The sequence below is a fragment of the Armigeres subalbatus genome, chromosome 2 (genome assembly GCF_024139115.2).
Source record: "Armigeres subalbatus isolate Guangzhou_Male chromosome 2, GZ_Asu_2, whole genome shotgun sequence".
NCBI classification, from domain to species: domain Eukaryota; kingdom Metazoa; phylum Arthropoda; class Insecta; order Diptera; family Culicidae; genus Armigeres; species Armigeres subalbatus.
In genome coordinates, this window is record NC_085140.1 from 108,964,330 (window position 1) to 108,978,950 (window position 14,621).

Sequence of the window (14,621 nt, forward strand, 5' to 3'; positions counted from 1 at the left end):
TAATAGGGAAGAAGAACGTCCTGAAACGGGACATGAAAATCAAATGAAGTGTCGACTATAGGGAAGCAATTTCCTATTATGGACCCTCAGGGGGTCTACTATAGGGCAAATTCAGTTAGACTTTAAAATGTTAATTTTAACTAATAACGTCGTGTATTTGGGTGTTTTATGTATGTATCGTGAAGAGGGGATGCAGAGCTTGTTGTTAGATATCAAGCAGAGTTAAAATGTTGAAATTTTTTGAGCCTTATGATAGGAAGAGCAAAATTACGCTACTAGGGGGTCCACTATTGGGCATTTTACCCTATAGGATTATATATAGAGAAGTTATAAAATAAATGTTAAGTCTCCAGTTAGCCTTGCAAGCAACATCGTAGGAATGCCGAAACGGAGATGGCGAGTTCGATTTTCGGTTCGGTCTAGGATGTTTTCGGATTCGAAACACTCTCGAATCCCTGCCCTAGTAACATTTTGGTTTTATCACACTCTTGTAGAGTAAAATATAGTCTTCAAGAGTGTCATAAAACTTAAAATGTTACTTGGGTGGGCATAATGTATCCATTGTACTTGCCACACAAGATACATACACGCGCGAGCAAAGCCAATTGTGCAAATGCTAACTGAAGAACAGATCAAGTTCCAGATGGAATGTAGAACCGTAGAGGATGAAGAAGATAAAAGAAATGTTAAACAATATTTCTGATACTAAATGTTAATATATTAAATATTTAATTCATTTATAACAGACAGTGCAGTACAGTACAGTGCTTTTATTCAGGATACTCCGCATTTTCAACATCATTAATTATCTTGTGGACATAATTCAAAATATCCAGTTCCAATTCGAGAGCCATAGGAAGCGAAAGTTATACATATAGCGGGGAAACAAATCATGTCGAGATGTTTTTGCTGGGGTTGCCAAAGATTTAACTTTATCCAGCATGTTATGGAATCTGGCAACCATGGTATTTTGCTTTCTTGAATTCTTACGGTTGGTATTTCCGGCTTGATTTGCTGTACTTCGTCAAGTTGTTCATTTTCGCCGTTGGGATCTGCTTCCAAAAATGATGTTGTCGGATCAGCTGGATTCAGCGATGGGCTTTGGTAATTTGACATCGTGCTGCATCAATTTTATTACTTATTAGGAATAGAAATTAATTTACGCAAGAAAACTCAACTCGTTGAAGTATTGCCATGATGGACTATCGGGTTCTGCGGATCCGGAAGGTGAATCAACGGTAATCTGCTACTGCTCGCAGACGACTCTGTCTCTCAAGCTTTTCCAGCGATTTTTAATCGTATCAACTATAATGAAAATAGTAATAATAAAATAAACATATATTTTATACAATTAACTTGTTTTGCCTTTCTCGTATACAAAGTATACGTAAAGGCTATATGTTCGCTCCAAAAACAAACTTTTTATAGGAGGCTCGGAGACCCATAGTGTTATAACCGATCGACTCAGCTCGAGAAAAATCGAGGTGATGTCTGTGTGTGTATGTGTGTGTGTATGTGCGCAAAAAGTCTAGCCCACTTTTCAGGCACTTAGCCCTAACCGATTTGCTCGCAACAAGTTGCATTCAACGAAGAATCCTGTCCCATTTTGTTAAGAAAATTATTTTTAGCTTTTTAGTGGAATGCAGGGATTGAACTTATCATTTCATTATCATTTAGTTGATTACAGTTCGACTGGGGTGTTTATTGAAATATTTTGGCTATTTCAGTCTGATATATTCAAACGGGTATATATTTGCATTGCCCGACGTTTCGGCCCGTTTATTGGGTCTTTTTCGAGGGGAAAAGCTGTCTTGAAAAAGAACCAATAAACGGGCCGAAACGTCGGGCAATGCAAATATAAGCCCGTTTGAATATATCAGACTGAAAAAGCCAAAATATTTGAATTATCATTTAGTATTCAGCCAATAGCTCATTCCAGAGGCGGAATTCCGAAAAGTGTTGTATGGCGGACTTCTAGCGCTGATTCCCCTCTACAACTTTGTCTAAGGGTACATTGCTCTATGTCTGATATTCACAGCGTGAAACGCTAGGATCACTCAATATACTAAATGATAATAAGTGTTATTATCATTTAGTATAATAAATGATACTAGCGTTTCCCGTAGTGAATATTAGACATAGAGCAATGTATCCTTAGGCAAAGTTGTAGAGGGGAATCAGCGCTAGAAGTCCGCCATACAACATTGGAACAACAACATGGAATGAGTTATTGACTGTATGCTAAATGATAATGAAATGATTAGTTCAATCCCTGGTGGAATGTCTTCACTTGTCATAAGACGAGTTTGTACAATCCCATTGGATTCCACTCGAAGTCGAGTCAAGTACGAGACACTGAAGACGGCCTTACTGTTGAGGTCGAAATACGTATCTGTCAAGATACAATTAAGTGGTGGTATTCAATGGGATTGTACAAACTCGCCTGTCCCATTGTTTCCTATTGAAAATTGGCCGGATCGGACAATGGGCTTGGAAGTTATGGCCAAAATAAGTTTTCTTATAAAAAAGCGCGTAAAAATGTATAGTTCACTTTTTTAGCACTTACCCTCAACCAATTTCCTCGCAACAGGTTGCATTCGACGCAAAAACATGTCCCATTGTTTCCTATTGAAAATTGGCCAGATCGGACTATGGGCTCGGTAGATATGCCCAAAATATTTTTTTCTTCATACGTTCATTTTTCTTCATTCATTAATTTCTATAGAAATTACCCACTCGAAAAAAAAACAAGAAAGGCACCATCACCGATAGGTGGATTAATATGGTTTTTTTTAATATTTCCATTTCCGCCCAGATCTTCTCTTTTTTTCAAAACATTACGAAAATCCTTACTCCCACGAGCAATTGTGCTGCTTTACTTTGTTTACGTGCGATAGTTTCAGAACCCATTTTGTTTCCTTTTATTTTTACGTTTTCAAAAAAAAAAAAGTGCAAACAAAACGGATTTTTTTTTTTAAAAACAAGGTTCCCGAAGTGCGTGACGCGGTCTATTTAGAACAGTTTTTTTTTTAATTAGTACAACGGCGTGAAACACGTGACGCGTTATTGCGATGGCTTATATTGCCTCTTGCGTTCCTTAACACTTCTGTCGAACTTCTGGTGTCACAGTTGTGAGTGGAACGACAATGTTGCTAAATTAAATTAATGCAATGTTACTTTCTAGTAAATGTACTATCCCCGATAATATTCGTCTTTGTATACCACCGAGTTTCCAATTTTCTTCTTCGATTAAAATCAATAGATTTTTCCTGGATATGATTTGCTTCAATTAAGAAAACAATAAAAAATATATTTGAAATTGCTGAAGATTAATAATAAACAAATAAATGTTAATACATGAATCTGGCAGCGCTTCCAGAAAGCCTTCGACTATATCAAAACATAAACATTTTCACGAAGAAAGCGATTGCACAAAAAGTTTTTCTTTCGTTTTTTTCTACGAATTGTTTCGTTAAATACATCGTAATTCAGCTGTATTATTGTGAAACTACTAAAACTAGGTAAGTTCATAATAATTATACTATGAAATTTGCCTTCTGCAATGTATCCTCACAGTCCATATTTTTGATGGATTTCCGCGACGATTTTCGACGCTGCCTTCTCGATTGCTTTGAGTCATGGTGGTCAGGTTGATGATGCCCAGGAAAAAGATGGATAAATTGTGGAGGCCCTTGAGTCTTATTATTATTGTCTTTATTAAAGAGGCTTTCAGCCTTTGGCTAGCTCACCTCTGCCTTCTTCTTCTTCTTCTTCTTCTTCTTCTTCTTCTTCTTATTGGCATTACATCCCCACACTGGGACAGAGCCGCCTCGCAGCTTAGTGTTCATTAAGCACTTCCACAGTTATTAACTGCGAGGTTTCTAAGCCAAGTTACCATTTTTGCATTCGTATATCATGAGGCTAACACGATGATACTTTTATGCCCAGGGAAGTCGAGACAATTTCCAATCCGAAAATTGCCTAGACCGGCACCGGGAATCGAACCCAGCCACCCTCAGCATGGTCTTGCTTTGTAGCCGCGCGTCTTACCACACGGCTAAAGAGGGCCCCACATCTGCCCTGGAATCTGATTACACTATTTCCGAATATGTATATGCTGATGAGACGGACGAATATGAACCGATAGCGAATGTTAATGCAGGATCCGGAGCTGAAGAACGGCACTGCGTAGATGATGACAGTGGAATCGACCCAACATCAATCCCGTCCGTCAGCATCAAACGAAACCCCCAACGCAAAGATAATGAAATTGAGTACCAGTGCTGCAAATTTTACTTTCAATGGCCAGTTTTACAAACGTAAACGTCTGGCGGATTGATTACTACTCGTTTAATCTCCGGTGATACTGTAAACGAGATTTTGACCGGAATATGGAATATGTGTAAGCCACTTCTATGCCGTAAATTGATTTTCGTCGAGAATAGTGGCACACAAGTTCCTACATGAGCTGACAGGCTATCCGTTTTCGAAGAGATGGGAAAGTTCGTCGTTTTACATGACCACAGCCAGAAGAAACGAGTGACCATAGAAAAAGTCAACAGCAAACTACTGACAAGCTGGTGCAAAGAGATACGTGTTCATTAGAGTGGCCCAGCCTTGTATGGGGAGAAAAAAAAGTTGTCGAATTCTACGGGGCACCCCCCAGGATTGTGCCTTTGGGTAAGAAAATCAATCTCTGAAAATTTCAGCTCAAATAAGCTGGCGCACTTGATTTGAAGTTTGTATGGTGGTTTCAGTCAAAATGCATAGGAAAATACACCTCCGTCACTCTTTCGTTCAGGAAATTGTTTCGGTATGCCCGATTGAGCTCAGAATTGCAACAAAGGCAGTTGATATGTTAAAGATCAATTCCACAGAACATTATACGATGAATTAGACAACCTTTTGTTTCCTGAGCCAGTCTAGTGTTCATGTACAGTACATATTTTGTTTACTCTACTTCGATGTCCTGCAAGTCACTATGGAAAGTTACTGAAAAACAACTGATGCGTCATCAAAATGCAGATCGATCGGGTGCTCCTAGCAACCAGGCCGTTACGTCAACGGCTGAAGAACTTCGACGTAAGAATGGTCATTTTCAAGCGCAATCAAGTGAATGGAGATTGTGGGCAAACTCCAGCCAGCCAGACCAGCCCACGAACGTGAACAAAGATTAACTGAAATGCCGCCACAACACCTGCTGAAGTTCTTCCGGAGCGTTCTGATTTCCGAGACTGTGAAGTTAGAGTCAGTTCGAAGTGGTTTGTCCGGGGCTAATACGAGTACCCAAGAATTTGTCGTAGAATTGGAAGCTCTCCAAAAAAAATACTGCTCAGCTACTATTTTGGGCTCAGCGACTCAAGAGCCGTATAGCAAGTATGACGACATGTTTGGATGTCTCTTTTGCTTTTCTTCTTGGAATGATTAGTAGACCCTGGCTTAGCCATCTTGGGAGGTCGAGAGGAACCATTCTCCTTGGCGATTAAAACCAACGGCCAGAAGATTCGTCCGACAATGAACAACTGGATTCTTTACGGTTTAGGAAAAACTGACGGCTTAGTGGTTCAAAAAGAAGAGATCCTAAGGGACAGATCATTGCTAATACCGGGTTTTGCTGCACTCCATGTAGAATAAACAGAATGGTTCAATGTTCCATCTAGCTTCTGATAGGTGAGAGTGTGAAGGGCGGTTCTCACACAGTTCGCTATATCTGGTTCCCATTGTTTTACATTTTATTTAAGTTTGTTTTTGTCGGATATGACGCCGTGCTGGATGTTTCCGGGCAGAAGCCATGAACAGAATAACAAAACATGATATGGACTTGATTGATATGAGAGATAAAAGAACAGGCAACAATATCAAAAATTTGCACCAAAATATTATTTAAATATCAAGATATGCTATAGATAAGAACAAACTAAGTGATATTGATCACTTATTACAAATAGCATAACTTGATTTCCTCGTGATATTTCAGTGTCGTCTGATCTTTTATCTCTTATATCAATCAGGTCCATATCTCATTTTGCTATCTTATCAACATAAATTATATTGATTATTGATATTATTGAGCTATTTTCGTCTGCTCGGGTTTGGTGGCAGCATACACCTGCAGCGGCACAAAACCCTACGCTTCTGTGATAACGATCAATAATTATTGCACAAGAATCGTAAAAGTTTCGAACAACATTTTAAGATTTTAATGAGACAAAAATTAACAAATTGTAACCTGACAATTGCAACCTAATAAACCCTTAGTTTGATTTTGATCGAGCTTTTGATACAACATGAAATCAGCTATGATTTTGCTTCAATACTTTGTAGCGAACCCGTTAAAGAACTTATCGTCTCAAATTCTACAAAGCAATGTACTAGAAATATTAGTTTCAATGAAAGTTTTGTAAATAGTTCTTAGCCTTCGAGGACTCGCATCGTTGTATTGTTATTATTATTGTCTTTATTTAAGAAGTTTTCAGCCCTAGGCTAGTACAACACTAGCGAGAAAAGCACAACGGAGGCGATACGGCATGTGTGATTCAGGACTAAGCGTGTCCCGAAAGGTTAAAATCCGATTAAAATCTTATGATTTCCGCATTTAGCTGAGCGTGGTTTTATAAAAGCATTGGAATATTAAGTTTGGTAGAGAACACTGGGATTTAGAAAAACATTATTGATATCTTAAACTAATCTTTCATTTTCAAAGTTTATTCCAGATCTTGGTATCCTAGAGTAAATTTATAATGCCATAAAGATCGATACAACTTCGAACATCACAAAAAATATTCCGAAGAGTGATTCATGATTTTAAAAATTATATATTCCAGAAATGGTGGAAAATATTTAGACCAATTAAATCCACAATACTGAATATAGTAGGTATGTTATTATTAAGTTTCACAATTGAATAAAGGGATTTCAAACAGACTACAGGACTACATTTCAAGAAGGACTCTTGCGCCCGAAATGTTTCGAGTTTTTTGAAACTTTCATATAGGGTAAAACGACCTATTATGGAGGGGTTAAGCACCATGTCAAAACAAAATTGATTTCAAAAATTCTTCAAAAATTACCTGTTGGTCGATTTCCACATTGTAGTAGTTGAAAGGATGCTCGTTAACTATAGTTTCGTAAATATTACGTCAATTATACTGAACTTATGTTGTTTTGTTTTTAACACAATAAAAACAAACTACCGCAATAATAGGACGCAGTAGCCTATCGTTGCGATGTTTTTTGCAGGTCAGTCCTATTGTTGCGGTATTGTAAGTAATTCTTATGGAGAGCGATACCGCAACAATAGGACCTCAGCACTACCGCAATAATAGGCTCAAAGGATTCAAATTTTTAACGTAAAATGTTGATTTTTCATCATTTTGAACGGAATTTTGTCAAACAAAAACTGTTCTAGTCGTTAATCCGAAGAGTTTTAGCGTACCCACAATTGTTTTTAATGCTAATATATCCAGAATGGACTACTTTAACACTACCGCAACATTAGGACATACCACAACGATAGGACGTTTTACCCTAGTATGAATCCTGAATTCTCTAATAAGTTTTTGGGAATATTATTGGATCGTAAAGTGCGCATATTAAGGGAATTAATTCCAGTACACGTTAAATGTTTCCTCCCTCTAAGTGGGCGACGCACTCCCTACCCCCTCTGGCTACGCCATTGCCTCGGTCTATCGACGATGAGTTTTGTGTTTTCCTCCTACCACTTGTCACCATTATAGCCCATTTTGCATGTTCAAAATTAAGTAAAATTTGTATTTCCATATGTGATGTAATGTTTAGGTCTTTTTTATTTAAGCTCAAATTGTGTTATACTCAATTACTTTATGCCAAGCGATCTGTTACCATCTTCACCGTTTACAACTTAAACCGGTCCATCAGGATCCAGAAACAGTTCAGCAAAGTGCTGAGCTGGTGGTGGCCGAGACCCTGACGACGGGCGATGACGATGACCGAGAGCCGGAGAAAATAGTTCAATTAAAGCAAATCTCAGGAAGCAGATAAAATAATAGAACCTAATTCCTGATGCTACTCGGGCGCAACTGGGATATGGACTGTTTCCATTGACGTGTTTGCCGTTTGCCGTGTAGAGAGCAACAAACACGTGATGAGACGACCGAGCGTCACTTGGATTGGATGCACTCGAAGAACCAGTCTCGCGCGTCTACGAATGTCTTTCGCTGCTAATCGTCGTTTGGAGAAGGGTCCGCGGTCTGGGGGCTGTGAAGCTAGACTTTAAAATTAACGATTTCATTGCTGAAGCAACCAGTCTAGCCGGGTTGTGCGGAAACAACAGACGTCTGCCCGACTCTTACATTGGCCATCGTCGTCATCTTGGTTAGCAGATTGCCAATTTAATTAACGCCAATTAAGCAAAAGGGCTCTTCCCTCTGGATTGTCCAGACGGCAAATGAAGGCTGGTCTGGTTGAAAGATATGCATTACACTCTATTTGCACAGATTTATCTAGCATGTTTACATTCCAGGGGAGGATATGGAGACAATATGAGCGATGGGATTTTTGGATTGAGGAACTGTTGATTTAAATTTGATGTTAACATTTTTGGACGGTTACAAAGGTCAACAGATAATATTGTTGGAGTGAAATGATAACCTTTCAGAATAACTAGCACGAGATAGGCAAAAAATATGTTGAGTTTTGTTGACCTTTTTCATTTGAAAGGGGTCGCCACTTAAATATTTTTCTGTTCCGCTGCTCTAGGCTTAAAACGGAGAACCAAGTTGTGAATTCTGTATACTTTCAGAGCAATATGGCGTAGAGCTTATTTATTTTGCTAATTATAACACCGTTGACATAGACAAATTTTTAGCTTGTTGTTTTCAAATCCGTGATATTTAGATTAAAAAATGCCAACTTCAATACATCTAATGTCTCCTATTTCAGGTCGCGTGTACGCACCATGTGATTAAATTCCTCAGAAGCAAACCCCTTTTTATCTATACCTTCTTTTCTGCGATTCCAGATTGTGACGCACAACCCACCATGTCGAGCCAACAGAAGCATCGAATCCCGGTCCCGGACGGATTGCGTGATGTGCTGCTGGAGTTCTCGATAGCATACCTGCTAGAACAGCCGGGCGATGTGATCGACTACGCGGTGGAGTTTTTCTCCAAATTACAGGAAAACCGAAAAACCACCATGATCACAGCGGCCGAACCCAGCTCACCGGACGAGAGCATCATGTCACACGAAGAAGGTAGGTGCGTGGTTGCTGAATGAGCAACTTGAAATGTGGCAAATTACCCCTCGACACCGGAATCAGCCGGGGTGCGATCCGGAGCTCCCCGAAGGGAAGCAAACAGCCATCGACGCCTATATGATTAACGGGTGTCCGTCAATATTTTTGAGTTTCCACCCACCAGGACATGACACGAGAGCTAGACACGCCGCCCTCGACTAGTAATCGATATTGGATTGCGTGTTTATAATAACTGCTAAATATAACACACCCGACGAGATATTTATAAGAGAACCAACCGCCGAGTTTGAGATTTCTGTACGCTCGCACCTCATATTGGGCGGTAAGGAAATTATCCGATTGATTTTCGGGGGGAGTGTTGGTCCCTGTTCCCTGTTCGTTTGACATTATCATCCCATCAACGTGTCTCGTTCGATTGACGCTCTTAATTAAAAGAGGCTAAATAGAAAAAAAATAAGCCTCAACCGCACCGAACCGAATCGAATTGCATCTCTGACTCTGATCAGTCCAGGGGTAGGATAACGAGCGAGGAAAAAGGGGGGTAACAAATTGATTTTCTTCTTTTGAATGCTTAACAAATGTCGCATCTGAGTAGGTGTGCTGTTTTTCATTCATAGTCACTGAATGAGATGTGATCCGTGATGAATTTGGATGTAGTTAATTTAACAGGGTTGGAATGATTTTTGGATAACATACCTACTTCTTATAAATCGGAATAATAAATAATAATTTTCATATTAAAATTCGTAACAAAGTTTTGCTCATTTTACGAATAATAATGGCAAGTTTAGTGATAACAGAAAAACTAGAGACCGTTCTATTAGATTAGGTAAACATATGAGTGCTGTAGTTACAATATTCGATCAAAAATATATAATTGACAAAGTGGCCACTCATGGCATGCAATTGGATTTTATCAAGAAAAGCCTCCCGGAATCCAAACCCAATTTCACTCACGTTTTCAAGTGCACCGCAATCAATACGGAAACAATGCAGAACTATATTTTTTCTTATTTCACGCATGCTGCAAAAGTAACAAAGCTGTAATAATAAAAAATGACAGTTGTGCGTTCCTTGTGTTACAAATCCCTGTGCTTGACATTAAGGTCTGAGGGAAAGGTTTTCCGTTAAAAAAGCACGTGGTAGCACTCTCTGAGAGAGAAAATTGCCCAATTCAGCGCGCCAGAATGATGCTGTCAGTGTCGCCAAAATTATTTCATCATTATGCAGTTTACAATTGCTTGAGAATTTGCCGTAAACGGAGAACAAAACGAATTGGCAACAATGGGGAAGAAATTTATCACTCATGCAGTGGTTCGGCGAGAGAACAGCAGCAGCGCCGACCAATCACGGAATGAGGAAATCAAAATAAACAAACACCAGCTGGTTTTGTAAAATGAAAACATGAGCCGTTTCTTGAACAACATTAGAAAATATCGTGAGAGGATTTCTGTACAAGGTTTCCACACAAGCTTTGAAAAGGATTTAGGTGATAACAGTGGTGCTGGTACAAGTAAGACAAATAAGACAAATAAAACAAATAAGCCAAATAAGACAAATAAGACAAATAAGACAAATAAGATAGATAAGGCTAAGAAGGAAAATAAAGTAAGTTTCTCCAGGAATTTCTTCGAAAGTTCCTCCAGGAATTCCTTAGGAAGTCACTCCAGGAATTCCTTCGGAAGTTCTTCCAAGAATTCCTTCGGAAGTTCCTCCAGAAATTCCTTCGGAAGTTCCTCCAGGAATTCCTTCGGAAGTACCTCCAGTAATTTGTTCGGAAGTTCCTCCAGGAATTCCTTCGGAAGTTCCTCCAGAAATTCCTTCGGAAGTTCCTCCAGGAATTCATTCGGAAGTTCCTTCAGGAATTCCTTCGAAAGTTCCTTCATAAATTCCTTCGGGAGTTCCTCCAGGAATTCATTCGGAAGTTCCTCCAGGAATTCATTCGGAAGTTCCTCCAGGAATTCATTCGGAAGTTCCTCCAGGAATTCCTTCGGAAGTTCCTCCAGGAATTCCTTTGGAAGTTCCTCCAGGAATTTATTCGGAAATTCCTCCAGGAATTCCTTTGGAAATTCCTCCAGGAATTCCTTCGGAAGTTCCTCCAGGAATTCCTTCGGAAGTTCCTCCAGGAATTCCTTCGGAAGTTCCTCCAGGAATTCCTTCGGAAGTTACTCCAGGAATTCCTTCGGAAGCTCCTTCAGGAATTCCTTCGGAAGTTCCTCCAGGAATTCCTTCGGAAGTTCTTCCAAAAATTCCTTCGGAAGTTCCTCCAGGAATTCCTTCGGAAGTTCCGCCAGGAATTCCTTCGGAAGTTCCGCCAGGAATTCCTTCGGAAGTTCCTCCAGGAATTCCTTCGGAAGTTCCTCCAGGAATTCCTTCGGAAGTTCCTCCAGGAATTCCTTCGGAAGTTCCTCCAGGAATTCCTTCGGAAGTTCCTCCAGGAATTCCTTCGGAAGTTACTCCAGGAATTCCTTCGGAAGTTACTCCCGGAATTCCTTCGGAAGTTACTCCGGGAATTCCTTCGGAAGTTCCTCCAGGAATTCCTTCGGAAGTTCTTCCAAAAATTCCTTCGGAAGTTCCTCTAGGAATTCCTTTGGAAGATCCTTCAGGAATTCCTTCGGAAGTTCCTCCAGGAATTCCTTCGGAAGTTACTCCAGGAATTCCTTCGGAAGTTCCTCCAAGAATTCCTCTGGAAGTTTCTCCAGGAATTTCTTCGGAAGTTCCTCCAGGAATTCCTTCGGAAGTTCCTTCAGGAATTACTCGGGAAGTTCCTCATTCGGAAGTTCCTCCATGAATTCCTTCGGAAGTTCCTCCAGGAATTCCTCTGGAAGTTTTCAACGAAACTTTTGAAGGAATTCCCGGAAGAATTTCCGGAGGAATTCCCAGGGACACTTCCGGAGGAATTCCCAGCGGAACTTCCGGAGGAATTCCCGGGGGAACTTCCAAAGGAATTGCCGGGAAACCTCCGGGACTTTTCCGGAGGAATTCCTGGAGGAACTTTCGGAAGAACTCCCGGGGGAACTTCCGGAGGAATTCCCGGGGGAACTTCCGGAGAAATTCTCTGGGGGAATTTCCGGAAGCATTCCGGGGGAACTTCCGGAGAAATTCCCGGGGGAACTTCCGGAGGAATTCCCGGGGGAACTTGCGGAGGAATTGCCGGGGAACTTGGAGGAATTCCCAGGGAACTTCCGGAGGAATTTCAGGAAACTTCGGAGGAATTTCCGGGAATTTCGGAGGAATTCCTGGGAACTTCGGAGGAATTCCTGGGAACTTTCGGAGGAATTCAGGGAACTTTCGGAGGAATTCCCGGGGAACTTCCGGATTAATTCCCGGGGAACTTTCGGAGGAATTCCCGGGGAACTTCCGGAGGAATTCCTGGGGAACTTCCGGAGGAATTCCTGGGGAACTTCAGGAGGAATTCCCGGGGAACTTCCGGAGGAATTCCCGGGGAACTTCCGGAGGAATTCCCGGGGAACTTCTGGAGGAATCCCCGGGGGAAATTCCGGAGGAATTCTCGGGGGGAATTTCCGAATTCTTCTTTCGAATTCTTGGAGGAACTTCCGAAGTAATTCCTGGAGGAACTTCCGAAGGAATTCCTGGAGGAACTTCCGAAGTAATTCCTGGAGGAACTTCTGAAGGAATTCCTGGAGGAACTTCCGAAGGAATTCCTGAAGGAACTTCCGAAGGAATTCCTGGAGGAACTTCTGAAGGAATTCCTGGAGGAATTTCCGAAGGAATTCCTGGACGAATTTCCGGAAGAATTCCTGGAGGAATTTCCGAAGGAATTCGTGGAGGAACTTCCGAAGAAATTCCTGGAGGAACTTCCGAAGGAATTCCTGGAGGAACTTCCGAAGGAATTCCTGGAGGAACTTCCGAAGGAATTCCTGGAGGAACTTCCGAAGGAATTCCTGGAGGAACTTCCGAAGGAATTCCTGGAGGAACTTTCGAAGGAATTCCTGTAGGAACTTCCGATGGAATTCCTTAATGAACTTCCGGAGGAATTTCTGAAAAAACTTCAGGAGTAATTCCTGGAGAAACTTCTGGAGGAATTCCTGGAGAAACTTCTGGAGGAATTCCTGAAGGAATTCCCGGAGGAACTTCCAGAGGAATTCCGGTAGGAGCTTCCGTAGGAACTTCTGGAGGAATACCTGGAGGAGGTCCGTAGGAATTTGTCCTATTTGCTTTATTTGTCTTATTTGTCTTATTTGTTTTATGTATTTTGCCTATTTCTTTTAGTTGTTTTATTTGTCTTATTTATTTTCAACTGTTTTCAGATCAAAGATCAGATTATTATTCATATATTTGATTTCAATATATAATATATAATATTTGGTATCCTCGTGTTCACAAATAGGAATACGCTTTTTTCTAGTGTCACGCTAGATACAAAGTTGACGGACTTTCTATCGCTCTCATCGCTCCTTTCCTGCCGTGCGCCACAAGAAAATATGCTGTTGGCTGCTCTCCCGAAATGGTAACTTTTGTATGAAATTTAAAAAACTTGATTGAAGTAAAAAGAGCTTCCTACAAAATTTATTGTGGTAACATATTCTTTTTATTGCATCAAAATGATCGTTGGAAAAATTCAAAACTTTTGTCAGTTGGGTTTTGCGAAATTCGGTTCCTTCGTGCCTCAAATCATCGGAGAGAGGTACTGAGAAGCGAAAATTTCAGTTGTACAATAGTTCAGTATTTAGAGCTTAATTCAAATTTGGGAAATAGTAGGGTCATGAAATTTTGTAGGAACATTCCTTGATAAATTTCAAAGACATTGTCAGTTGGGATAAGCGAAATTCGTTCCCAGTTCCGAGTTATGAACATTTTAGTACGAAAATAGCGCTCTACCGCGATAGAGCTTCCCTCAGACCTTAAATAACCGACATAAGTCCATTTAAGCAGGTGTTTTTTTTTTTTTTTTTTTTTTTTTTACAAGGGAGAATGCATTTACACACTAACCCAGTACACGTGCATTGTAGTTGCCAAACTACCACACGGAAGTGTACTGGAGTGTCGGACTCGACCATACCGGTAATACCGACTAAACTCCCTTGGGCTCCACCATCGTTTCCCCCAGGAACTACCTCGCAGTACTACTTCTGGGGGGACGGCAGTACTAAGCGTACTCACTCATTCTCGCTCACACAGGCACTCGTCCCACGCGAGACTGACTTGGGTGCTCGCTCTATCGCACCCTCAAACACACCCTACATACTCTGTTGCACCTCTGTCATGCCGTGCGGGTCTAACTTGTGTGCCCACCCTTCTCATGCCATGTGGGTCTAACTTGCCGCCCACCCAAACCCTTGATTCATGCTCATACGCTCCATGCTTGCACACACATTAACGCTCCTATGGGTCTGACTTGTGTGCCCACCCTTCTCATGCCGTG

The 14,621-nt window shown here is 40.8% G+C and overlaps 1 protein-coding gene and 1 pseudogene across 4 annotated transcripts in view; both read left to right on the forward strand.

The window, feature by feature from the left end:
• LOC134210650 (cAMP-dependent protein kinase type II regulatory subunit) overlaps positions 1–14,621 on the forward strand; it is a 377,643-nt gene that overhangs the window by 178,753 nt on the left and 184,269 nt on the right. For all 4 annotated transcript variants that reach the window (XM_062686814.1, XM_062686815.1, XM_062686816.1 and 1 more), the window contains one exon: positions 8,999–9,232. In XM_062686814.1, the coding sequence (XP_062542798.1) occupies positions 9,019–9,232 (214 nt within the window). In that variant the 5' untranslated portion in view covers positions 8,999–9,018. The remainder of the gene's footprint in view (positions 1–8,998; positions 9,233–14,621) is intronic.
• LOC134209141 (uncharacterized) lies at positions 1,198–5,634 on the forward strand (annotated as a pseudogene).